Below are 22,775 nucleotides of genomic sequence, written 5' to 3' on the forward strand. Positions count from 1 at the left end.
CTCAACGGCACCCTGCCTCAGGTTGGTCTGCCCTGGGCACCACCACCAGCTGGTAGTGGTGACAACTTACCTTTTTTTGCTGTGTGCAGGTGAAGATCGACGCCGAGACGTACGAGGTGCAGGTCGATGGCGAGATCCTTGCCTGTGACCCGGCGTCCAAGCTGCCCCTCGCCCAGCGCTTCTTCCTCTTCTGATGTGGCTCGACTAACTATGTCTCATTGCATTTCATTTTATTTAGCATACGGGAAATGTTAGATGTTAATAAACAGATCGGATGTGGCCCCGAAAAATCTTCTTCTGCTCGTCAAGATAATAAACAAAGAGCCCCGATAAATCTTCTTCGTCGTTCTCGCACCAGTTGATGATGGAGCAGCTGCCGGACGAGCTGTGCCTGCATATCCTGCGATATGTCAGCCTGGAGGATCTTACGCTCCGATGCTCGGCCACATCGAGAGCCTTGCGCAGGATCTCTGACGATGCCGATCTCTGGCACCACCATCTGGGTCGATACCATTCGAGATGGAGGGACGCCTTGCAGGGCATGGGCGTGGACGCGACGGTGACGCCCCTCCGCGAGTGCGTGCGTTATCTGACGGAGGCTCACGACCCTGATGGCAAGTCGGGCTGCTGCTGGCACGATCTGACCAAGGGCGCCGCATGCACATGCTGCACCTGTCGGCGTCATCATCGTCCCGGTCAAAGGTGGCAGTGGGGCGTACTGAGTAGCCTCGTGAACGACATCGACGATGAGATGAGGCAGATGATCGCGGCTGCGTACGACGCCAACGCCGCCACATCCCTTCAGCTCATTGGAGACGACGACGACGACGACGATGAACGACGACGACAACGACGACGACGACGACTAAAACGACGACGGGGACAACGACGACGATACGGCGGCGGCGGCGGCGACGACGACTGCGACAGGCGCAGAGAGCTGATCACAGAGCTCGAAAGGATGGGCATCTTGGAGCTGCGCAATAAGGACGGTAGGCTGGAAAGCGTGCGGTGGACCGAGGCCGCGCACCGCGATCTGAGACCGCCACTTCAACGTGGTTTGGTGTGCTACACCGATGCTGAGCTACACGCGAATCTGATGCGGCATCATCCGGAGCTATGCGACGACACCGCCCCGTCGACCGGCTCCACGGCGCCCTCGACTTCGCTCTTTGGCGCCACCACCTCGACCTACACCTCGAGGTCTTCGCTCTTTTGCGGCGGCGGCACCTCGTCCCTGTTTGGCGGCGCTGGCACCGGCGCCGCGACCGCTTCGACTTCGCCCTCCAAGGGCGGCGGCCTCTTTGGCGCCCCGGCCGCATCAACCGGCACCATCGGCGGCGGCCTCTTTGGCGGCTCTTCGCGCTTTGGCTCCACTCCGTCCACTCCCTCGGCCACCACCAGCGGCGGCTTCCCCTCGCTCGGCGGCTTCGGCGCTGGCACCACCTCGACCTTCGGCGCCCCGGCCGCCTCGACCGGCTCTTCGCGCTTTGGCCCCACTCCATCCACTCCTTCGGCCACCACCAGCGGCGGCTTCCCCTCGCTCGGCGGCTTCAGCGCTGGCACCACCTCGACCTTCAGCGCCCCGGCCACCTCGACAGGCTCTTCGCGCTTTGGCCCCACCCCGTCCACTCCCTCGGCCACCACCAGCGGCGGCTTCCCCTCACTCGGCGGCTTCGGCGCTGGCACCACCTCGACCGCGAGCCCACTGGCCTCGGCCTCGACCCCCAATAAGTGACTACCGCAGAGCCCGCTCTGATCGTGATCCGGCGCTTCCACCGTTGAGCCAACCAGCTGGTCGTTCCTCCCGGCTTGAGTGTTTCGGTTTTTAACTCAGATTCAAACGTGTTGAGGAAGCTCGCGGAGACGCCTGTTTAACACAATGTCTTCTTAGTGGCCATCAGTTGGTGAGGGAAGGTCGTGCACACACCCGGCCTCAGTTTGGTATGGAAGTGTTTGTGTCCATTTAGGGGCATGTCTCGCCACCAACCAATCGCTTACAACCACCGCCGCTTAACCATGGTTCGTATCTCACAACTTTCGCGTGTGTGACGGCCGTACCCACAAAACAAAACACAAAAAAATTACATTTGTTGTGCCAAACGTGATTTGCCCCATCATTCCTCCTGGTTGGCGGTGGGGGCGTCGTTCTTGAGGGAGAGCTCAACCAGCCCAAAGATGCTGAGCGCCTTTTGCACGCGTTCCTGGATGCCGGCCAAAGTCAGTCTGAGGTGTGATGACTCGCTGATCATCCTCCTTTAGCCATTTCATGCGGGGCGAAGGGGCACCTTGGATCGTTCTTCGGCGACGAGGCGCTTGACGCCGGAGAGAAGGCGGAAAGGACCCTCGCACGACCCACGATGGCTCACCCGCCAATGCAAGTTCTGTAATCGCGCGCGATTTGTGCATCATTCGTCAAACTGTTGCAGCCCCGCAAAGCACCACCTCGATCGAGGTGTGGGCGAGCGTCGGCGTACCTGGTGTTCAGGGCCGCAGTAGTGGACCAGGCGGCACCCCGAGCACACGCGCAGTTGGTCCACCCGACTGCAGATGGCGCACCTCCTCTTCATCGCTGCACGTCACGACGGGGTGGGATTCGAGTGTTGGTAACTGTACGACACGACACACGCATACATCGCACGCGTGTGGCACGTACCGATTTGATTGGCGAAAGCCGAGCGCCAGTTGGTTTGGCTGCGGGCCGCCTCGAAGCAGAAGGGGAACGTGCGCAGGAAGATGGTGCGCCACAGGACATTGTCCTCCGCCAGCGTCTGGAAGAAACTCGAGGTCTGCCGCATCGCACAGGCGTCCCGCCCGTACGCGAAACCCAAAACCTGCCGGAGCGGCCGCCATCAATACTAGACGTGTGCGTGTGCGTGTGCGTGTGCTGCGTGTGCGTGTGCGTGTGCGTGTGGCTAGGTGGCGTACCCGAAGAATGATCTCCTGCGGAAGGTTCTCCAGGTAGCATTCCTCCTGAACCGCCTGCTCTGCGTTCTCCTGAGCTTCTTCGGGGAGGCCTTGCTCCAAGTCTGTGCTTTCGCTTTCGCATTCGTCTTCGCTTTCCTCTCCGGCTTCGTTATCTTCGCTTTCGCTCTGCTCGTCATCTTCGCTTTCGTCGTGGCCGTGCCCGGGCGTCAGCTGGGCGGGGGTTAGGCCACGGTGGTTGACCGCCTCTGCGTCACACCCGGCCCGGTCCCGCAGGTAGGCCACCGCGTCGTCGTTGCCCACCTGGTAGGCCAAGTGCAGCGCCGTGTTGCCCTCGCTGTCGCGTGTGTCGACGTCCGCGCCGTGGGCGCCTTCGATGAGCAGGCGCAGCACATCGACACTGTCCAGCATGGCGGCCAGGTGCAGGAGCGACTCCTTGAGCTGGCGCACCGCCTGCGAATCTGACTCCTTGCCGAGCCGCTTTTCTTCGGCCCGGACCAGCCACATGGCGACGTCGTAGTGTTCGTTCATCAAGGCGAGGAATGCGGGCGAGAGAACCGCACCGTCATCAGCTTGACCGCCATAGCTGACATTCTTCGACTTGTCGGCCTTTTGGTAGAGCATCTGGACGATGAGGAGGTGGCCGTGCGACGCGGCGGCGTGCAGCGGCGTGTGGGCGTTGTCGTAGGCTTCGATGTCGACATCCACATCCGGTTGGCGCAGCAACCACGATACGGCATCCGATAGGCCCAGCTCCGCCGCCCAGTGCAGCGCCGTGTGGCCCTCGTAGTCTGCACGGACATAAAAAGCCACGGTCAGCCCTCCAATCGGACATAAAAACTGCACACGAGGGAGAGCAGGATGTACCCTGCCAGTTGACGTTCATGTGGGTACCACCTCGCGCTTGTTGAGCGTGGTGAGCGCGTGCAGTGTGTCAGCGTCTCCGTTAACCGCGGCCCAGATTAGGGCCGTACGCCCATGATGATTGTCAGTGTCGTCCAGGTTGACGTACCGGCCCACTGCACAGTTGCGCCGAAACATTAGGTGAGTGTGTGCGGTGGGGCGTGTGTGTGCGCGCGCGACGTACACTTGTCCAGAAGGAGCTTGACCGCAGCGGTGACACCCTTCATAGCGGCGACGACGAGCGGCGTTTCGCCCCGGGCGTTGGTCCAGTTAACCACCATCTGCAGTCGCTGCACCCTGTCGTCGTGCTCCTCGCTGAGCAGACGGTCGATCAGCCGCTCAAGATCGCGCAGCTTCTCCCTGTTGATCATTTGCATGATCTGCTGACTCGTTTGCTTGGCCTGCAGCAGCAGCTTCTCGGCCTCCGACCGCTGCTCTTCCTGCAGCCGCCGGTCCTTCCTCTTCTGCTCCTTCCGCCGGCGCCGCTTGCGCTTATCCTCGCGGATGGCCTCCTGCTTGGCCTGCTGCCACTGCATCTTCTCGGCGCGGCCGAAGGGATTCACCATCCCGCCGCCCTCGAGTATGGACGCGAACGCGGGTTCGCTCCACTCCCCCGCGCCGAGCGAGTTGGCGGCGCGCACGCGAAACTGGTAGTCGCCCTCGGCAAGCTCCATCGCAACCACACAATGATTGTCTGCAGCGTCCCGTGACAGACAATTGTGACACCTGGTGAGTTCAGTAAACATCGCACAGCACACGGCTGCATACGACACGACACACGACACACGACACACGACACACGACACACGGCCACACACGACACGACACACGACACACGAACGAACCAGTTCCCTCATAGACGGTGGTTGGCTCGGCCCCGTCGGTCTCCATGCCCACGGAGTATCTGTAGTCCGCACTACTATCGAGTGGGGTCCACGACACTGCGAGCGGGGTTTAGTACGCCAACTCGAGCTTTGGGGTGCGGGTAGCTGCGCACCATGAATGCACGAGCGGATGAACTTGACGGTCGGGCAGCGCATCTTGGCCGGCGCTCCGCTGGTGATCCGAAGCACGTCGTGCTGGCCGTTCTTCTTCGCTTTCTTAGCGTCCCTTATGTCCGCCATTCCTGCATTTGAGAGAGCGGATGCGTCAGCGCACCAGCGACACGAAACGAGGGCGCGTCTTATGCAGCGGGCAAGTACTCAGCTCGTCCTTGTCCTGCTCGTGAACGCACAGGTAGAGCGTGTGGTTCCCCATGTCGTTGTAAACTCGTCTCTTCTGGGTGTCGCCGACCACGGCGTAGGCCTGTCAAAGAGAGGGAAGTGTTAACGTCATCGCACAGGGAAAGTGTCATTTGCTGGTGTTGCCGAGACCTACCTTGGACAGGAGTTGGAACATCTCTGTTGACGACTCGCTGTCGCTCCTGTCCGGATGGTAGCGCTGCACAGACGATCACGAGGTGAAGACATGAATGAGGAAAAGGTATCCATTCGAATGACCGAACAAGAAGATGAAGACGTGATGGTAGGTACGTACCAGGGCGATCTTCCTGTACTGCAGCTTGAGGGCGTGAGTGAGCTTTTCCACCACTTGCTCCTCGCGATGGGCCAGCTCCGCCATGCGGACGGACACGGCCTGCAGCAGAAACTCGTGCTCCAACCGCCGCTCGTGCACACTGTAGGCCCAGATCATAAGCATCAGCACAACAACGACGACATAAATGACAACGACAAGAACAAGAACGACGACAACAACGACAAACCTGGCCAGATAGTGCTCGGCGTCGTCCGCGCCGGTATGAGTCAAGATGGTTTCCCAGTCCTCCATGTACAGCTCTTCCTGTGCCAGGGCGTCGCCGCGCTTGGCGCGCACCTTGCGGCGGCGCGCCCGCTCGCGCTTGTCCTCCTCCACCAGCTTGCGCCGCAGATCGGCCAGGTTCTTGTTGTGCCGGGCGAGTTTGTCTCGCAACCGCTTCTCCGCCCGCTTGTCCACCAGCACACGCCCGGCTGAGCTGTCTATCGCATTGTCCGCCTGGTGCTGCTGATGGTCGTCGTGGGCGTCATCACCATCGTCAAAGACATCGTCAAAGGCACCATCAAGGCTGGGCTCGGCGTCGACGCTGACATGGAGCATGCGCAGGAGCTTGGCCTCGACTTCGGCCGCCTCTTGCTGCTTGGCCCTATACTTCTCCAGCAGATCAGCTTTCGCCTGAGCTCCGCACACGATTCACCGCGTATAAGACCTCAGTGCCGGCGACGACACGCGTGCGCAATGACACACACGCAACGGAGAACGCAAAGCGAAGGGGAAGAGGAGATGCCTGATGGTAGTGGAGGACTTTGGCGGTCTGGCGCATGGTCACCGCAAGGGTTTCGCGGGCCGCACGCAACTGCTGTTCCTCGACGACCAGGCCCACTGCCGGGTGCTCACAGTCCTTCAAACCCAGCAACTGATAGAACAGGAGTGGTTGCCCTGCGCGAGTTGGATGCGATCAATAAATCTATCGCATCTTCCAACACCAGTGTAGAGCGTGCACGCACCAGTGTTGCTCTCCATGCCGTTATGCTTGTGGCTCGCCAATCTATCTTTCTTGTGCTGTCCTTGAAGATGTCTGTGCTCCCGAACGTGAAAGTTTGAATTTTCCGTTTTTTTCGTTACGCGAATTTTGCGATGGAATGCTATCTACACATTCCTTTCGTGGTTGGTCCAATTTATTTATTTATTTTGTCACTCGAGGGCGGCGACCTCTTGGTTGAGGTCGATGAAGAACTTCTGGAAGTTCATGTGGGGCGCCGCAAGGTTAAAGTTGAGGATCTGGCCGTTGAGCTTCTTCACCTTCTTCGCCAGCCGTGCCTGCGTGGCGTCATTCTTCCACGTGCGGCTGTCCTCGAACCTGAGGCCTGCGCCGAGCAGGCTGGTGTCCCTCCCCGCCATCATCGACTCGCGCCTCCACTGCTGCTTCAAGTCGGCCAGCTCGCGCCGCAGCTCGTTCAGTTCGTGCTTGATGTCCTTATCCAGCTGCAGCCTGGATCAGCCACGAGAACACGTCCGGTCACTGCGTGGCGGTTTGCCAAAGCATGCGTCCTACGTACCAATAGGGCAGGAAGTCATTCTTCTTCATGATGCGGTACATGATGCGCGTGGTGCTATCCAGGTACGGATTGTTGTACTCTGGTTGATTGCATAGCTCCATCTGAACATGCTCAACAGTTTAGTATCTGGCGGTGAAGAGGGGGAAGGGAGGAGCTAGACTGGTTTCGTACGCACCAGGTTGACGGATGAACCCTGAAAGTTGTCCATGTCTTCTCTGATGCGCGCTTCAACAAATCCTCCCCTTTGTCACAAACAAACAAAAAAAATCAGCAATTCGTCGCAGATCAGGCATGGACCGTACCACTCGGCCAGGGACTTTGGTCGCTGAATGTCCTCCAGGCGCTCTTCCATGGACTTCTTGTAGTTGTTTACATCTTCCCTGGCCTGGAGGAGATACAGCACAAGAATCAACCCGGGTTGTGGTTATGGGTGGAACAACGAAAAGGCTGATGATCGAGCATACCCTCATGGCCCGCATGGCGCTGGCTTCCTTCTCACGAACAGACAGTGGTGTGCGGCGGGTGATGGGCAAGTACTCGACCGCTGCATTCAGGAATGTGCGCCGAAACACTGGCTGTGCAACCGATGCGAGGGCCAACACAAATCCACGGATGAGGATGAACGACCACAAACATGCACGCAGCTCCAGCATTACAAGGGCTCTACCTTGTGCTCATCGTCGGGCATCGAGCGCGCATTGCGCAGGTAGGAGGCACTGTTGGAGCGATCGCCGAACCAGAGCGCGTACTTGGTGGCCTTCTTGATGTCCCCAAGAAGGGTCTGCATCTCTTTGGCCAGGTCCGCCAGTCCTGCGCCTGCGCATCACCAAGCACGCCCACGATAAGAGCGTGCTGGGTACATCGATGCCGCAGGCTTGAGTGCACGTACTGAAGAACGCAGACTTAGGCTGGCGTGGCGTGTCGGTCGTGACCTCGCCCTCGAGCGCGGGGGACTTGGCTTCGACGTGCCGAGCGTTTGCCGGCAATTGGCCACCTTCTTCGGCCCGAGTGACCACGGTCGCCTCTTCGACTTGAGCATGTCTCTCGACTTGGGGCGAAGCAGCATAGAGACGAAGATGTGGATGATTGCAAGATTGATTTGTGGTGGGGCTGCAGCCGTAACCGCGGTCGACCAACGCAGCGCCGGCTGACACTCGCCGAAGCGAACTAGGCCACATCGATGCGGCACTAGCAGAAGGGTGAAAGCATCTTGCTCGCTGCATCTTCGGTGGTCCTTGAGCTGCTTGAAATTTCCTTGTGGAAGAGGAAAATGCGTTAGTCGACATAAACATCGCTATATCTGCGCAAGGTCATTGGACACCGCCGCTTCGTGCAGGATGGCCTTGCTTTTGGTCCACCATGAAGGGACGCCACAAGCTCTCTGTAGCGGTCGCTCTCACGGCCTATTTAGATGTTTGCCTTTGGAAAAAGTTGAGATCGGGCTACCGACCCACGAGCGTCAAAAAGGAGCGAATGTCGTCCTTCATCGTTCGGGTTGTGGGTTGGTGGATGAACGAACGACATCCCCTTCACGACTTCCCGTCGGATCCGCCGAGAGCCTACCCGACTGGCACGGTGAGTCCGTGCTGCGGCGAGTTTCAAGGTAACCAGGGCCGGGGAAATTGGGAACCCGTGAGCTGAGGGCGAGGCCGCTTCTCACAGGGCGCCTGTTGCGAGTGCCAACCCATGTAACACCAGCACACTAGTACCCAAAACTATAAAAGCACATAGCTCTAGTGCTTCACTTCACAGCTCTAGTGCTTCACACAGCACTACGCCCACACCACTGCCATCCATTCGCCCACACCCAACAACACAAGGAGTACACCATGCAGCCCAACAAGCTCGACCTTCAGCCCTGCACGCAGCCTCCCCGGGGGGAGGCCCGGGTGCAGAGCATCCGCCGGAAGATAGAGAGCGAGAAGGTGCTCCGGACCACCCTCGAGCTCACCCTCGCCCAGCTCCTTCGCGAGCAGCGGGCTCTCCTCTTCTCCTCCGCTCCTCGGCAGCGAAGCTCCTCTCTCGATCTGGCAGCAACGTCGCCACTCCACCACCACCGCACCTGCAGCCAACCCGACCACGAGCTTCGTCCGCCGCCGAGCTGCCGACCGAGAACATGCTGACGATGTCGCCCAACACGCGACGCCGAAGAGACAAGGACGAGGTCAAGCTCACGAAGAAGCGCAGGCGCATCTCCAACAAGCTCGTCAACCTCGACTACATGCTCAAGAAGCGCAGTCTCGAACAGCGCGCCGCCAGCGCGGACCTCGAGAGGTCCCAGAAGCGGCCACGCCCCTCCGAGGTCATCGTCGAGGCGTACACCAACCGCGAACAGCTCCAGGCGAGTACCATTAGCAGCGACCAGTGCCCGAGCGTGGGTTCGACCTCGCCTCGAGAGTACCAGAGTGACTGGGGCTGCTCGCCTTCGTCGTCTTCTCCTTCAGAAGCCACAGCCACCGCCCCAACGACGACGGCGTGGCTCTCCTTCGCCGAGTCCTCTTCCTCCATCTGGGCCGACCCCGGACACCTCCCGGCGCCGCAGCACTTGCCGTCCGAGCCGCTCACTTGCGAGACCGACCGGTGCCTGCAAGACGTGATACACGCTTTGACGTATGAAGAGCAATCGTCGCCGTCGGCCGTGACGACGCCGGAGGACCAACCGGATGACTGCCTGGCGTTCCTCGAGTCGGTCCTGCTGGGCTCGGGGGAAGGAGGGCTCGACGAGGCGATGATGGGACACGACGCCATCCTCAGCGATGACGATGAGTTCGACCTCTCGCGCTTCCTCGACTCGCCCTCCCTCGACCTCCTTACCGTCTGAGCCTTGCATCTACAGACTTGTAAATAGATGTACATAGCTGCCTTTTCCTAAATATCAATACTGCACGTTAATCGAGGGGGTGAATGTATCTATGTCTGTTATTGCTCCTTCTCCGAATTGCTTTCATCTTCGGGCTCAGATTGCGAGTCGTCGAGAAGCGAATCCTCCTCCTCTGTTCGCTCTGCCTCGTCGCCCGGTCGCGTCATGTGCATACCCGCGCTGCGGAAGTTGTAGCACACCTTGAGCACGTATGCCAGCAGAAGGACTTCCAGAAGGTAGAACACCCACGTCGTGTCCATCATCTTTGTTGCTTCTTGTTCTGTTTTTTCTTTTTCTTTTTGAAATAATAAATAAATGATGCTCTTTGTCGCTGCTGACAACACCTAACAAAGAGGTTGGTCGCGAAGCAACTACGATGAGGTGGACACGGCGAGTAGCTTGTCCCGGAGCTCGTCGGCCAAATCGTCGGCCTGCTCCAGCGCGTGCACGGCGTTCTACACAAGCGGAGGAACACAAGCGTTTAGGACCGCTTATGATTTGATGCCCTACAACGAAGAGTTGGAGAGAAAGGATGTACCTTGAGGGCGGGCACGTCGCAGGGAATGCGAATGGCGTCCATGATCTCCACCTTCTTACCTTGCACAATGCTACGGTGGTGGGTGTGGGTGGGTGGGTGGTAGTGGTGAGCACTACAACAGCGCTGTGGGGGCACTCGTGGCTACAAATGGTAATGAAGGCGTACTAGGTCTGGCCAACAGCCGGCATTTGGCGCGTGTGAGGCTTGGGAAGCCGGTTACGACTGACGGTGGAGGGATCGACAATGGCCCCGCCCGATTGAAGCAACCCCTGTTGCGAATCCCGCACCAGCTTGCAGGCACCGGACCTAAACGTTGTTCAGCGATCAGCACACACGGACACAGACACACCCGAGCGGGGCATATCGCGCACACAACGCAGAGAGACACGAGAGAACGTACTGATCTGAAGAAAATAAATAGAGAGGAAAAGCTGCGATTGGAAAACGTGGAACTCGACGGCGATGTCTGGCGGCAAGGCTGGCAGGAACCCCTGTGTGGCACGCGGGGTGTCGGTGAGATAGAGAGACAGAGCAGCTAGATTGGCGGGAGAGAGGTACAACGTACGCTGGGAGCAAACAAACTGTCTGGAAAGTCGTGCATCTCATAAGTGACTAGTTCCTCCCTGGCCATCCGCAGCTCGTCTTTGATTCTCTGTACGACAGATACACAACACATTCGGAAGAGGACTCTTGCTGAGTTTGCATCAAACCACCCGGGAACGAGGATTGCTGCCCACCTTGAAAGCTTCGGTAAGGATTCGCTGTTCGGCCTTGCCTTCGTTCTTGTTCATTAGCCGTTGTAGACGCTTGAGCTCGCCAATCGCCATGCGCATGTAGTTGTGGGCATTTTGTATCTGTTGTTGATGCACGTGAGCCACATTGTGCCATAATCTGGCAAGCCAGCAACCGACACGGTCGGGGTGGTGGCGTACCTGCGGCAGCCGCAGCGGATCCAGGGGCGATACTTGCGCCTTCACTGCGACCGGCAGCTTCTTGCCCCATGTCGGGTTCACCTTGATTCGCAGCTCCTGCATAGACAGCACCGGTGAATCGCACGAACTCATTCTGAATCGGCGAAACCTGACCACCGTACCGACTTGAAGACACGCCAGCCCGACACCGCGGCAAAACCTCGCACTACAGCGACGTCCCTGTTGACGTGGCCAACAACGTGCCGTGGTGGTGATTGGTAGATAAGTTGTGGCTTGAGCGACACGTGTAAAATGCTGCGCCGAAGGAGAGAGGCGAACCCTTCGGTCTTCTTGTTGAAGTCGAGCAGATAGTTGCGTTTGGGTCCCTTCTTCTCATCCTCCACTGGGAAAGAGTGAAAGAAAGCAGTGCAATCTTAGATTGTTGCACTGTAGTGGTGGCGCGTGCGGTTGGCCTAGTTGTACCTGCTGGTGGCTTTGGTTCCTCTTCCTCCTTTTCCTTGACCTTGAGGCCGTACTTGAGCATGGAGTCGAGGTTCGACGCCACCTTCTTCCGCAACCGCGCCCGCTCCTGTTCGAGCGTCTCCTGCGCCTCTCTGTTTCTGTTCTCCTCTTCCGTGTCGCCCTTGAGGTCGTCCATACACTCCTTTGGTACGTAGATTGAATACCGGCGCAAGGGTCAGCAGCCACGCACAGTACATGTCCTGAGTGCGATGGTACCGTAAGGACACGCAGCATGTCTGCGACAGCGAGCGGCACCTCCTCGGTAAGCAAGTGGTCGAGTTCGCGTGTCTGGGCGTGCATGAGTAAACAAACAAATGAAACATATAATTCTTTAAATTAAAAGATTAAAGATCAATCAAGATCAGAGCATGGTACCATGGCTTCCTTCTCAAGAGCAACGATACGCTCGTCCTCAAGCTTGCCGAGGCTCGTATCCTTATTTCGCGCCTCCTCCTTCATTCGTCGCAGAATGGTCGCTTGTGGGCTCTGCGACATCTCCATCCCCAGCTGCCTGAGGATTTCCGATTGCGTTTTATCCTCTAGTGGGTCCTGGTGATTGAAGCTCACCGGCACTGATGCGCCCCGAGTGGAGAGCAGTGCCGACGATTCAACGACACCAGAGGATTGCGTGGACAGCGATTTTCGAAACTCGTGCAACTCTGCCTCCATCTTCGCTTCTTCTTTGGGTTCGTGGCGAAATGGAGCTCCCACCTCCTCACAACTTCAGTAGCCAATCTCTGCCACGTCAGCCGGAAATAACGAAGGAGATAGCACCACCTCTCTTTCCCCAAGTGCACTTACGGGGCACCACGTGCACTACAGGCTGCGTTGCTGCTGGTGTTGCTGTTAGTGCCAGGCGATGGCGACGCTGGGGAAGTGCTGCTTGGCCTCCTCCCACTCGATACGGCTGATCTGCGTGCACCCGCCGATCTTGAGCTGCGTGATGCTCGTCCGATGATGGGCACCGCCGCCCTTCCTCTTCCGTCGGTTCTTGTTGCGCTTGCGCCGCTGACCGGCGGCCTGGGCCGCCAGCGCCTGGCCGGCCTTGGCGCCCACCAGGACCCACGGCAGCTCGCCCTCCTCATCCACCATCAGCCGTGGTTGCTCCTCCACCTTCTTTCCCTTCGCGTTCTTCTTCTTCTTCGTTGTGTGGTTGCTCGGCTCTGGTTGCTGCTCGTCATCGTTGTCCGGCTGCTTGCCCTGCAGGAGGTCTTCGACGCCGAGGTGGGTGACGTTCAGGCACTTGGAGAGGTCGAGCACGCGCAGATTGGCGCATTGCCTGAGGTGGTGCAGCCCGTCGTCGGAGACCCGCTCGCAGCCCTCCAGGATCAACTCCTCCAGCGCCACCTCGTGTTTCTTTCAGGCGAATTGTATGGAGTTAGTCAAACAGTACGCGGTGCCAACAACAAGCAGCCCGAGCGGCAAGGCAAGGTGTGGTACCTCTTCATCTCCGACGCCAGCCAAACAGGCCAGGGCGACGTCGGACAGACTCTCGCAGCCCTTGCAGTTGAGCTTCTTGAGACGGGGCATCAGCGGGAAGCAGAGATCGCCCGGAATCTCGCCGCTATCGATGTCCTCGCTCATCTTGTTGATATCCGCAGCCCGCTGGCGCCGAGGAGTCGCACGAACCTCATCCAGCGCAATGAGCGGGTAGGACTTGAACGCCTTCTCGGTCAACTCCGTGCAGCTCTCTAAAGTGCGACAGCTATGAGAACAAGGGTCGAATGGAATGGTAGACAGTACATGGAGGGCATGTGTGTATGTACCGATGTTCAACGACACGACGTGCCGCAGCTGGTTGGTGATGAAGATGAACGCGCCGTCGGTCAGTGTTTGCGGCAAGTGGAGTGTGCGCAGACTTTCGGGCGCCGAAATCTGGTCTAAGAAGAGGCCAATGATACCTGCGCACAAAGCACGCACGCCGAGATGAGTACAGCGCAGACAAGGTTGAATGAGAAAGGGAACGTTAGAGTCGACGCCAGAGCGAGGCGACTCCCCGAGTAGTGGATTTGTACCTCGCGCGGTGATGTTCGAGCACCCAGCGAGGTTGAGCGTTTCGAGATGCTCCCCAAAAGGCGTGTCGTCCAGGAATGCTTCGTCTGTGATGTTGGCACAGCCTGTAGAGGAGGCTGCGCGTGAGCAGACCTGGACGTGCTGGCAGCCACCGTTGAGTCTCGATAGGGCGTACCCTCGAGGTTGAGATATTTGAGCTTCTTGCAGGTCCCCTTGATGGCCTGGAGACCTGCGTTGCCAATGAATGATACGGCCACATCGAGATGCTCCAAGTTGACCTGCAGCTTGATGCGCGAGAATGAAGTGTCGCTGACCTCCCAGCAGCCTGAGGACATTGCATTGTGAGAAAGGCGAACACAACAGAAAGCAGGGGGGAACGTTTACCGCCAAGACTTAGGGTCTTGAGCTGCGGGCAGCGGTCAAAGAGCTGGGTGGCCGATCGATCGGTGATGCGCGGGCAGTGGGTGAGATCGAGCTCCTCCAAGCCAGCGAGGCGAGCAGCCACGCGGAGCAATGCGCTATCGCCCAGCTTGGTCACCGCACCGAGACGGAGGCTTGTGATTCCTGTACATGCATGTGTCGTTAGCAAGCGGCAAAAGGTTGATGTCGCGTTCACACTGTGTCGATGATCGTACCAGTGTTTTCGGCAATGGCCTCGAGAGCGCTGTCCTGCAGCTTGTTGCAACCAGTCAGGTCCACGGACTGCAGACACCGCAGCCGACGCGCGAGGTCGAGGACCGCCGGGTTGGTGATCTTGAAGCACGTCGCGAGGTTGAGCCGGCGAATGCGCTGGGCTCGCTTGGCCACCTTGAAGCAAAGAAGAGCAAGGTGAGGTGAGGCAGAAGCCGAGAAGAGGGCGCTAATGATGGGAAGGGAATGCTAACCTGTCTGATGAAGTGGTCGGTGATGTAGCCACCACACTCGTGCAGATCAAGCTGGACCAGGGACGAGTTGAGGAACATGACGAAGTTGGAGAGGGTGAGCTTCTTGCGCAGGGCGAGGGCGTTGAGGATCTGCAGGGCGAGGTGGTCGGGCAGCGTGTATTCGTCAAAGGCGGTGAGGAGGTAGCGGCAACGCTCGAGGTGGAACTCCTCCACGCCCTGGCACCACAGATTGATGTTGAGCGCGATCGACTTGATGCAGAGCTTCGTCAGCGTCGGGGCTTCACGTGGCAGCTTCATTATACGACTTCTTGTCGGTGTTAAAACTGGGTGGGATTGGCGTGATGCGCTAATGGTGCTGCTCTTGGAGTTGCACAGGTGGGCGGACAATTTAAGGGGTTGTCTTCACCAACTGCGAAGATTCAACAACTGCAGAGAGCTGGACAAACTCGACTGAGACCTACCGTTCTGGGGTCCTTCTCAAGCTCTCAAGATTACGCCCCCCCCCTTCCATCTGTCTTCACCAAATATCTTCCCGAGCTTTTTCCCTCTTCTTCTTCAATTTCTTTTATAATTTCTTTGTTTTCTTCGGCAAGCCAAAACGAGGTTATTCTTCGAACTTGTGGTAACGCCGGCGCTCGAGCACAGCAAACGATCGATCGACACACAGGCAGTGAGCAAGCACACGACTTTCACATTTTCGGCCACACCCGAACACCATCTTGCCGCTCCGGAGCTAACAATGTCGGCAGGTTCGCTCTCCCACTTGATTCGGGCACCGAAGGCGTTGCCTTGCCGTCTGTTGCGGCAACCACGTCGCCAGATGCTGACCGTTTCAATTCTAACCTCAAATTTGCGTTTGTCAATTCTTTTTNTTTTTTTTTTTTTGCAGAGATCGAAATGCCAGCGGTGGTGGCGGCCGCCACAACTTCCCGACCTGGTACCTCCCTCCCTGGGCACAAGAGAGCTGCAACCAGGCGGCACGCAGGCCTGCATGATGATTAGCGGTGAGCCGGCATTGCGCGTGCCCTGTGCCTTATTCTGTTATAACACGCGTGGCACGCCCGAACAGTGTCAAGGGCATGGCAGGACTTGGTGTCGGGCATCGCAAGCGGCGTGTCCATCGTCGTAGCTGGCCATCCTCTGGACACCGTACGTCTGTGTGCGATGTTGGGTGTCGTGCTTCATCAGTGCACTTATGTTCAGTGGGCATTCGTCAGATCAAAGTGCGCCTTCAGACACAACCCATGCCCAAGCCAGGAGAGGCGCCCCAATTCAAGGAGTCATCGATTGTGCGGCCAAAACCATTCGACACGAAGGGGTAATAGCTACGCACTGACGCATCCGCTCGCCACGGCGTCCGATTCTAAGGGTGTATGTGTGCGTTGTTGCGCAGGTGCGAGGGTTGTTCAAGGGGATGGTGAGCCCACTTATGGGCGTGCCTCCAATCTATGCTGTGGTCTTCGGCGTCTACGGCAGCACCAAACGGTGCTCCTCCTCTTCCTTTGTTCCCAGCCGGTCGCTGGCGAGTGCTTACCCAACTTACGGTGTGCCGGCGAGCAGGTTGATGGGTGAAACGGCGGACACTCCACTCGCCATCAACAAGATAGCACTGGCCGGAGCGATCACTGGCCTTGCCACTGTGGTGCGTGATACGGCGCAAGCAGACCTTGTCGTTTGTTGTTCACTGTTTCCCCTATCCCGTTTGCAGGCGTTCGCAGCACCTGCCGAGGCGATCAAGGCGCGGCTGCAGGTGCAATATTCATCAGCGGCCGGCTCGGCCCGCTACTCGGGCCCGGTGGATTGTGCCAAGCAAATGTATCGAGTACGTAACACCTCACCGACGACGACCCAGGCGGCAACCGGCAGCTAAGGCCTAACTTTTGTTGGACTGCGACTGGGTGCAGGCAGGTGGTATTCGGGGCGTGTTCAAGGGCACTGCCATCACAGCGTATCGAGACGTACCCGGGTATAAGCTGTCTCACATTCCATGAGAAGCAGCATCGCCACTCGTTCTAACCTGACCGCCACCAACAGAAACGCGATCTATTTTGGAGTGTATGAGATGGTCAAGCGTTGCTTCATCCCCGCTGGTGGATCGGCTCGGGTGCGCCACCTCACTCACTTCGTTCGGTTTCTCATCTCGATGACCTTATATTGATCGCTTGTGGTCGGGGGTCTACGACAGGACGTAGGGCCGCTGCCCATGATGTTGGCCGGCGGCCTTGCCGGCACGGCCACCTGGTTGACGGTGTATCCTTTGGACATCGTCAAGTCGAGAGTACAGATCGATGTGACGGGTATTCTCTCTTTGCGCTGTGTGTGTGTGTATGGTGTGTGGGAGAATGGCTTTTCTATATATATATATATATATATTAGAGCGAGAGATGCATAGTGCCCAACTCTTATGTACCTATGTGAATGTGAATGTGGATCACGTACAGGCAAATATGCGCATGGCCATCGAGGACTGTGGCAGGCGTACAAAGAGATCGTGGCCGAATCGGGAAGCGTGCGGGGACTCTACCGCGGCATCACCCCCGCCCTCCTTCGCTCCTTCCCTGGTACCTACCCTCTCCCATCATCACCATCAGCACCAGCTTCCAGAACACTTGTGCGCACTCAGCTCACGTAATTGTCTGTGCGTGTGTCGTGTGCGCACAGCGAATGCCGCGTGCTTCTTGGGCTACGAGATGTCCATGCGACTGCTCCACTTCCTCTCCCCATCGTGATGCACAGCACAGCGACATCACACAAACAAAACACACTGGCGTCGGCAAGAATCGATTGAACACACTGGCGTCGGCAAGCTAATAAGTTGTTGGAATCTTGTCGACTAATTACGCCGCAAAGGACAACAAGAGAGAAGGGAGCCTTTGAGCAACACGGTGGTTTTGGGCATCCGACACACCACCTCCGGTACTACTCGTAGTCATTCGCCAGTTCACTCTCTCTTCTACGGCCTTCCTTCTTTTCAAAACCCACCGCTTTTTGAACGAGGTACAGTTCCGAACTCATCTTCTTCTTCTTGTCCGTCGTTCGTTCTTCCTTTTCTTCTTTGTTAGTTCGTCATCCTTCTCCGGCAACCTCCGTTTCGATTCATCACTTGTCACCCCTCCTTGTACTCTCTCTCTCTTCTCTCTTCTCTCTTTTGCTTGTTGTATTGCTATACAACGGTCGCACAGGCCTCGCACTTGTTTCTCATTGATTCTCTTTCTCTTTCCTTTCAATCAAATCAAATCAAGACGCAGTTAGTTGCACACAAGAGGACGCACGGAGAGGAAGATGGCGAAGCGGATCAACAACCCCTTCTTGGCACTCGACAAGCAAAAGCAGGAGGAGGAGGAGCGCAAGCGACGCTACTACGAACAGAAGATTCGTGAACGCCAACAGGGCGGCGGCACGACGAGCAGCAGCCCCGACCTGTCGTCTTCGCTCTCGTCCTCAGCCACAGAAGATGTCGCCTCGAGGCCCGTCGGCACTGTCGCCAACGGAAATTCCGCCGAGTCCACTCATTCTGTCGACAAAGAAAAGGAAAGAGAAAATCAGGAAAAGGAGAGAGAAACGAAGGAGGCCGAGGAGCGGCGAGGCAACGTGAAGGAGGAAGAAGAGGGCAGCCACAAGGAGAAGGAGGAGGAGGGCGGCCACCAGCAGGAGGAGAAGGATGAGAACGGGGAGACCGAGGCCCAGCGCCTGGCGCGAGAGGACCGCGAAAGGCGCGAGCAGGAGAAGCTCCTGGTCAAGGGCGAAGTAGAGGAGAAGAAGCGCAGCAACCCTTTCCTCTTGCTCGACCGTGAAAAGGTACCTTCTTGCCAAATGTTGCAAATTTTTTGTCTCTTCCTACTTTCCTCCTTCGCACATGCTACACGATGGAGACGTGTACTGACTCGACATGCAACGTCGACGTTGCCTCTCCACATACAGCAAAAGCAAGAGGAGGAGCGCAGGAACCGCTACCTCGGTGGTCGTGGCACGTCGCAGCGCGCTACCAGCGAAGTAGCAACCACGGCCGCCGCCGAGCCTGCCGCGGAGCAGGAGCAGGAGCAGCAGAGCAACGCCAACGATGACCACGCTGTCGAGGCCGACGAAAGCGCTCCGGCTGGTGGTGCGGCGGACGTGGACGCTGAGCTGCTCGAAGAGGAGGAGAAAGAGCTGGCCCGCCTCGAGGAGGAGAAGCGCAAGGCCGACGAGCTGGCCCGCCTCGAGGAGGAGGAGCGCGAGCTCGAGCGGCTCGAGGCCGAAGCCCGCAAGCTGAAGGAGGCCCAGGAGGCCGAAGAGGCCGAGCTTCGCAAGCTCGAAGAGGAGGAGAAGGAGCTCGAGCGTGAGAAGGCCCGTCTCGAGGAGGAGCGCCTCGCCAAGCAGCAGAAGCAGCAGGAGGACGAAGAGGCCGAGCTCCGCAGGCTCGAAGAGGAGGAGAAGGAGCTCGAGCGCGAGAAGGCCCGCCTGGAGGCTGAGCGCCTCGCCAAGGAGCAGAAGCAGAAGCAGGAGGAAGAGGAGGCCGAGGCCGAGCTGCGCAGGCTCGAGGAGGAGGAGAAGGAGCTCGAGCGCCTTGCCAAGCAGAAGCAGCAGGAGGACGAGGAGGCCGAGCTCCGCAGGCTCGAAGAGGAGGAGAAGGAGCTCGAGCGCCTCGAAGCCGAAGTCAGAGCCCAGCAGCAGCAAACCGCGGCCGCAGCGGAGGAGCAGCAGGCCGACGACGACGAAGAGGCCGAGCTGCTCGCTGCGTTGGAGGAGGAGGAGCGCCAGTGGCAGGAGGAGCGTGACGCCGAGCAGGAGAAGATGGTGCAGGAGCTGAACGAGCAGAAGTCGCGCCTGGCCGAGGAGGAGCGCGAGGAGGACGCGTGGGAGGTGCAGGACGAGGCGACCCGCGCCAAGCGCCGGGCCGACCACGCCGCGTTCGACGCGCGCGAACTCGAGTGGGCCGACGCCGACGACGCCGGTGCTCGCCAGCGCGGCGACAAGCGCCAGGCGGCCCTGGCCGAGATCGACCGTCTCACCGCCGACGAGGAGAAGGAGCGGGAGAAGCTCGCCAAGCTCGAGGCCGAGCTGCGACAGCTCCTCCAGGAGGAGGAGGAGAGCGATGGCGCGCCCACGCCCGCGCCCGCGGCGGCGGCGGTCGAAGCAAAGCCCGTCGCGCAGGCCGCGGCCGGCAATGATGAGGAGCTCAAGCGGCTGCAGGAGGAGGAAGATGAACTCAAGCGCCTCGAGGAGGAGGAGGCCGAGCTCAAGCGGATGGAGGACGAGCTCCAGGAGCTCGAGCGCAAGCGCCAGCGCGAAGCCGACCTGGAGCGCGAGCTCGAGGAGATCATGGAGATGGAGGAGGAGCTGGCTCGCCTCGAGGAGGAGGAGGCCCAGCTGGCCGAGATGCGGCGCGTCGAGGAGGAGCTCAAGCAGCTCGAGGAGGAGCAGCGCCTCGAGGAAGAGCGCGTCGAGAGCGAACTCAAGGAGCTCATGGCCCGCGAGCAGAGCCAGCAGCAGCCGTCGCCCGCCGCCGCGGAGGAGACCGAGGAGGAGCGCCTGCGCCGCGAGGAGGAGGAGCTGGCCCGCATGGAAGCCGAGCTGGCCGCCGCCGAAGCTGACGTGGCAGCGCCCGCCGCCGCTGACTCGACGTCTACATCGACGCCTGCGGCCAGCGCCCCCAATCCCAATGCCGGCGGTGTGGCCAACAAGCCCAAGACGCAGAAGGAGAAGGAGGAGGCGTGGCGCAACAAGATCGGGTCGGGCGACGACGAGGGCGGATCGAAGGCCAAGGAGGAGGAGATTCGCCGCAAGAAGGAGGAGGAGCGACAGCAGCTGGCGCGCAACGCCAAGGTGGGTCGCATCGCCTCCATGTTCACGGGCGAGGTCAAGGAGCGCGACAGGGCCGAGGAGGCGCGCGAGAAGGAGGAGGAGATGCGCCGCATCGCCGAGGCCGTCAAGGAGCGCAAGCAGGAGAGCGCGTTCCTCAAGGGTCCCGACGACGACAGCGCCGACAGGCACCAGAAGGAAGTCGAGCGCGAGGAGGCCCTCCCCAAGACGCCGCGCAAGAACGTTGAAGAGGAGTGGAAGAAGAAGGTCGAGCAGGAGGAGAAGGAGAAGCGCGAGAAGGAGGAGCGCGAGAAGCAGCAGAAGCTGGCCAACCGTCGCAGCGTGAAGATCACTGAGGAGGACTGGAAGAAGAAGATCGAGGAGGAGGAGCGCGAGAAGGAGCGGGCCGACAGCGAGGCGGCGCGCAAGAAGGAAGAGGAGATGCGCCTCATCGAGGAGGAGCGCAGGCGCAGGAAGGAGAGCGGCGGCGACGCCCCGGGGTCGACGACGACGTCGGAGCCGCACCCGCGCGAGACGGTCAAGGCTGGAACGGTTATCGAGCGCGGTCCCCACGGCGGCGTCCAGCGAGCCGCGTCGGCGCCCTCAATCCCAGCAACCACGGCCGGCGGCGGCAGCGGCATCCAGCGACCGGTGTCGGCCGCCCCGAGCCCGGCCACGGCCAACAAGAAGATCACAGTCCGCGGCGATGCGTGCGCCGTGTGCGCCAAGACCGTCTACATCAACGAAAAGCTCTCGGCCGACGGCAAGATCTTCCACAAGCTCTGCTTCCGGTACCCAACAGTGTTAAACGCAGTGTGTGCGGTGACGCGCTTTGTGTGCACTCGCTGACTCTGGTATGTGATCATCGTTTGCACATCAGATGCGCGCACTGCAACAAGACCCTCTCCCTGGGCAACTACGCTGGTCTTGAGGGCAAGCTCTACTGGTACGCTCCTCTCCTCTGCAAGCTCTCTTCCTCTTCCTCCAGGTATACTTAATCTACTCCCCCTCCTCCTTGTAGCAAGCCGCACTTCAAGCAGCTCTTCAAGCTGAAGGGCAACTACGCGTCGGGCTTCGGCGGCCAGACGCCTGTGGAGGAGTGGAACCAGCAGAAGTCCATGCGCGCTCAACAGCAGTGAGCCCCGCACACGCCCCACCAAGTACCATTATTATTATTATTCTTATTTATTTGTTCTATCCTTTGAACACAATACAAACTCTCCTTTCCCAAAGCTGCTGCACGCTTCAGGCCTGCTCCATCTTGGAGCAGCCACAGATGTTGCCACCACATGTGATGTTGTGCTGTGGAGGGCGCTCACACCTACGCCACCATCCAAGAGTACACTGTAAGGCTCAAGTAGGGGTCATAACAAAGAGTTGTTGTTTGTCGTTAACGTTGCAGGCGCAGGTCACTTGTCATTGTTCTACTGCTTGAGCTCGCCGCAGTCCGAGATCTTGATGATCTCGAGGGGCCTGTCATTGCTGTCCCTCCTGGCGGCCTCGATCTTCTGGACGACGTCCATGCCCTCCACGACCTTGCCGAACACGACGTGGCGGCCATCGAGCCAGGGAGTGGGCACGGTGGTGATGAAGAACTGCGAGCCGTTGGTGTTGCGACCAGCGTTGGCCATCGACAAGGTGCCTGTTGTGTGTATCGTGGCGGTGTTAACAACACAGCAGTGGCTTTGTAGGAGGAGCCTTGAGTGGTTGGTGCGGAGGAATACCAGGCTCAACGTGCTTCATCACGAAGTTCTCATCGGCGAACTTGGCTCCGTAGATGGACTCGCCACCAGTGCCCTGGGGGACGGCATACGCCATGAGTTACGCAAAGTACAGCAATGCTGCGGTTGGCACGGCGCGTCGAGCAGGAGACAACATACGTTGAAGTTGGTGAAGTCGCCACCCTGGATCATGAAGTTGGGGATAACGCGGTGGAAGATGGAGCCCTTGTAGTGCAGGGGCTTGCCAATCGATCCCACGCCCTTCTCGCCTGCACTCGCCACAAACACAGCCGGGGTAAGGCACTCTCACCTCTGGTGCAGTGGGGAGTAGGGAGTTAAAGTACCGGTGCAGAGAGCCCTGAAGTTCTCGGCGGTCTTGGGCGTCTTGTCCTTGTAGAGCTGCGTGCATCAAATGAATGAATGAATGAATTAATAATCTCATTTGCACAATTTAGACGAGAGCATGACGAATCAAGCAATTTGAACGATTTTGGTAATGTTGACTTCCGCAGTAATGGATTGCAAGCGCGGCACTAAAGCAGTACTGGCCTGTCCCAGTTTTAGCGCCAAGGGAGACGTGATCGTACCTCCATCACGATTCTGCCGAGAGGCTTGTTCTCGCGAG

General features: G+C 58.9%; 9 protein-coding genes across 9 annotated transcripts; 4 read left to right on the top strand and 5 right to left on the bottom strand.

Annotated features, from left to right (window-relative positions):
* Nucleotides 1–364: 364 nt before the first annotated feature.
* On the top strand, nt 365–1,738 carry ACA1_221010 (Fbox domain containing protein; the record flags this gene model as incomplete). Its single annotated transcript, XM_004337285.1, has 1 exon — nt 365–1,738. The coding sequence occupies one exon, from the start codon at nt 365–367 to the stop codon at nt 1,736–1,738; it is 1,374 nt and encodes a 457-aa protein (XP_004337333.1).
* Nucleotides 1,739–2,117: 379 nt separating this feature from the next.
* ACA1_221020 (MYND finger domain containing protein) lies at nt 2,118–6,384 on the bottom strand (the record flags this gene model as incomplete). The annotated part of the gene is made up of 15 exons (XM_004337286.1): nt 2,118–2,204; nt 2,289–2,384; nt 2,478–2,572; nt 2,657–2,834; nt 2,929–3,716; nt 3,900–3,944; nt 4,013–4,522; nt 4,674–4,769; nt 4,826–4,954; nt 5,031–5,133; nt 5,206–5,268; nt 5,365–5,503; nt 5,591–6,036; nt 6,167–6,300; nt 6,369–6,384. 15 exons carry the CDS (start codon nt 6,382–6,384, stop codon nt 2,118–2,120), a joined length of 2,925 nt encoding a protein of 974 aa, XP_004337334.1.
* Nucleotides 6,385–6,555: 171 nt separating this feature from the next.
* On the bottom strand, nt 6,556–7,707 carry ACA1_221030 (uncharacterized protein; the record flags this gene model as incomplete). Its single annotated transcript, XM_004337287.1, has 7 exons — nt 6,556–6,721; nt 6,770–6,853; nt 6,921–7,021; nt 7,096–7,162; nt 7,223–7,305; nt 7,385–7,495; nt 7,588–7,707. The coding sequence occupies 7 exons, from the start codon at nt 7,705–7,707 to the stop codon at nt 6,556–6,558; spliced, it is 732 nt and encodes a 243-aa protein (XP_004337335.1).
* A 1,329-nt stretch (nt 7,708–9,036) lies between these two features.
* Nucleotides 9,037–9,517, top strand: ACA1_221040 (uncharacterized protein; the record flags this gene model as incomplete). The annotated part of the gene is made up of 2 exons (XM_004337288.1): nt 9,037–9,294; nt 9,374–9,517. 2 exons carry the CDS (start codon nt 9,037–9,039, stop codon nt 9,515–9,517), a joined length of 402 nt encoding a protein of 133 aa, XP_004337336.1.
* A 322-nt stretch (nt 9,518–9,839) lies between these two features.
* ACA1_221050 (uncharacterized protein) lies at nt 9,840–12,420 on the bottom strand (the record flags this gene model as incomplete). The annotated part of the gene is made up of 13 exons (XM_004337289.1): nt 9,840–9,980; nt 10,170–10,235; nt 10,319–10,369; nt 10,498–10,587; nt 10,765–10,809; nt 10,884–10,970; nt 11,056–11,172; nt 11,251–11,346; nt 11,412–11,469; nt 11,569–11,632; nt 11,713–11,893; nt 11,968–12,039; nt 12,127–12,420. 13 exons carry the CDS (start codon nt 12,418–12,420, stop codon nt 9,840–9,842), a joined length of 1,362 nt encoding a protein of 453 aa, XP_004337337.1.
* Nucleotides 12,421–12,597: 177 nt separating this feature from the next.
* On the bottom strand, nt 12,598–14,945 carry ACA1_221060 (leucine rich repeat domain containing protein; the record flags this gene model as incomplete). The annotated part of the gene is made up of 8 exons (XM_004337290.1): nt 12,598–13,107; nt 13,192–13,442; nt 13,518–13,652; nt 13,767–13,868; nt 13,940–14,089; nt 14,149–14,328; nt 14,400–14,571; nt 14,649–14,945. The coding sequence occupies 8 exons, from the start codon at nt 14,943–14,945 to the stop codon at nt 12,598–12,600; spliced, it is 1,797 nt and encodes a 598-aa protein (XP_004337338.1).
* A 340-nt stretch (nt 14,946–15,285) lies between these two features.
* On the top strand, nt 15,286–17,377 carry ACA1_221070 (carrier superfamily protein; the record flags this gene model as incomplete). Its single annotated transcript, XM_004337291.1, has 11 exons — nt 15,286–15,397; nt 15,538–15,585; nt 15,718–15,797; nt 16,042–16,133; nt 16,209–16,290; nt 16,357–16,470; nt 16,553–16,614; nt 16,683–16,752; nt 16,834–16,945; nt 17,090–17,209; nt 17,310–17,377. Coding segments are annotated over 11 exons (960 nt in total), but the record flags the coding sequence as incomplete, so codon positions are not given.
* Nucleotides 17,378–17,930: 553 nt separating this feature from the next.
* On the top strand, nt 17,931–21,568 carry ACA1_221080 (LIM domain containing protein; the record flags this gene model as incomplete). The annotated part of the gene is made up of 4 exons (XM_004337292.1): nt 17,931–18,446; nt 18,570–21,220; nt 21,310–21,375; nt 21,451–21,568. The coding sequence occupies 4 exons, from the start codon at nt 17,931–17,933 to the stop codon at nt 21,566–21,568; spliced, it is 3,351 nt and encodes a 1,116-aa protein (XP_004337340.1).
* Nucleotides 21,569–21,853: 285 nt separating this feature from the next.
* On the bottom strand, nt 21,854–22,743 carry ACA1_221090 (Peptidylprolyl cis-trans isomerase; the record flags this gene model as incomplete). Its single annotated transcript, XM_004337293.1, has 5 exons — nt 21,854–22,071; nt 22,154–22,226; nt 22,310–22,419; nt 22,495–22,549; nt 22,738–22,743. 5 exons carry the CDS (start codon nt 22,741–22,743, stop codon nt 21,854–21,856), a joined length of 462 nt encoding a protein of 153 aa, XP_004337341.1.
* Between the last annotated feature and the right edge of the window lie 32 nt (nt 22,744–22,775).

The sequence above is a fragment of the Acanthamoeba castellanii genome (genome assembly GCF_000313135.1).
Source record: "Acanthamoeba castellanii str. Neff unplaced genomic scaffold scf7180000084758, whole genome shotgun sequence".
Taxonomy (NCBI): Eukaryota; Discosea; order Longamoebia; family Acanthamoebidae; genus Acanthamoeba; species Acanthamoeba castellanii.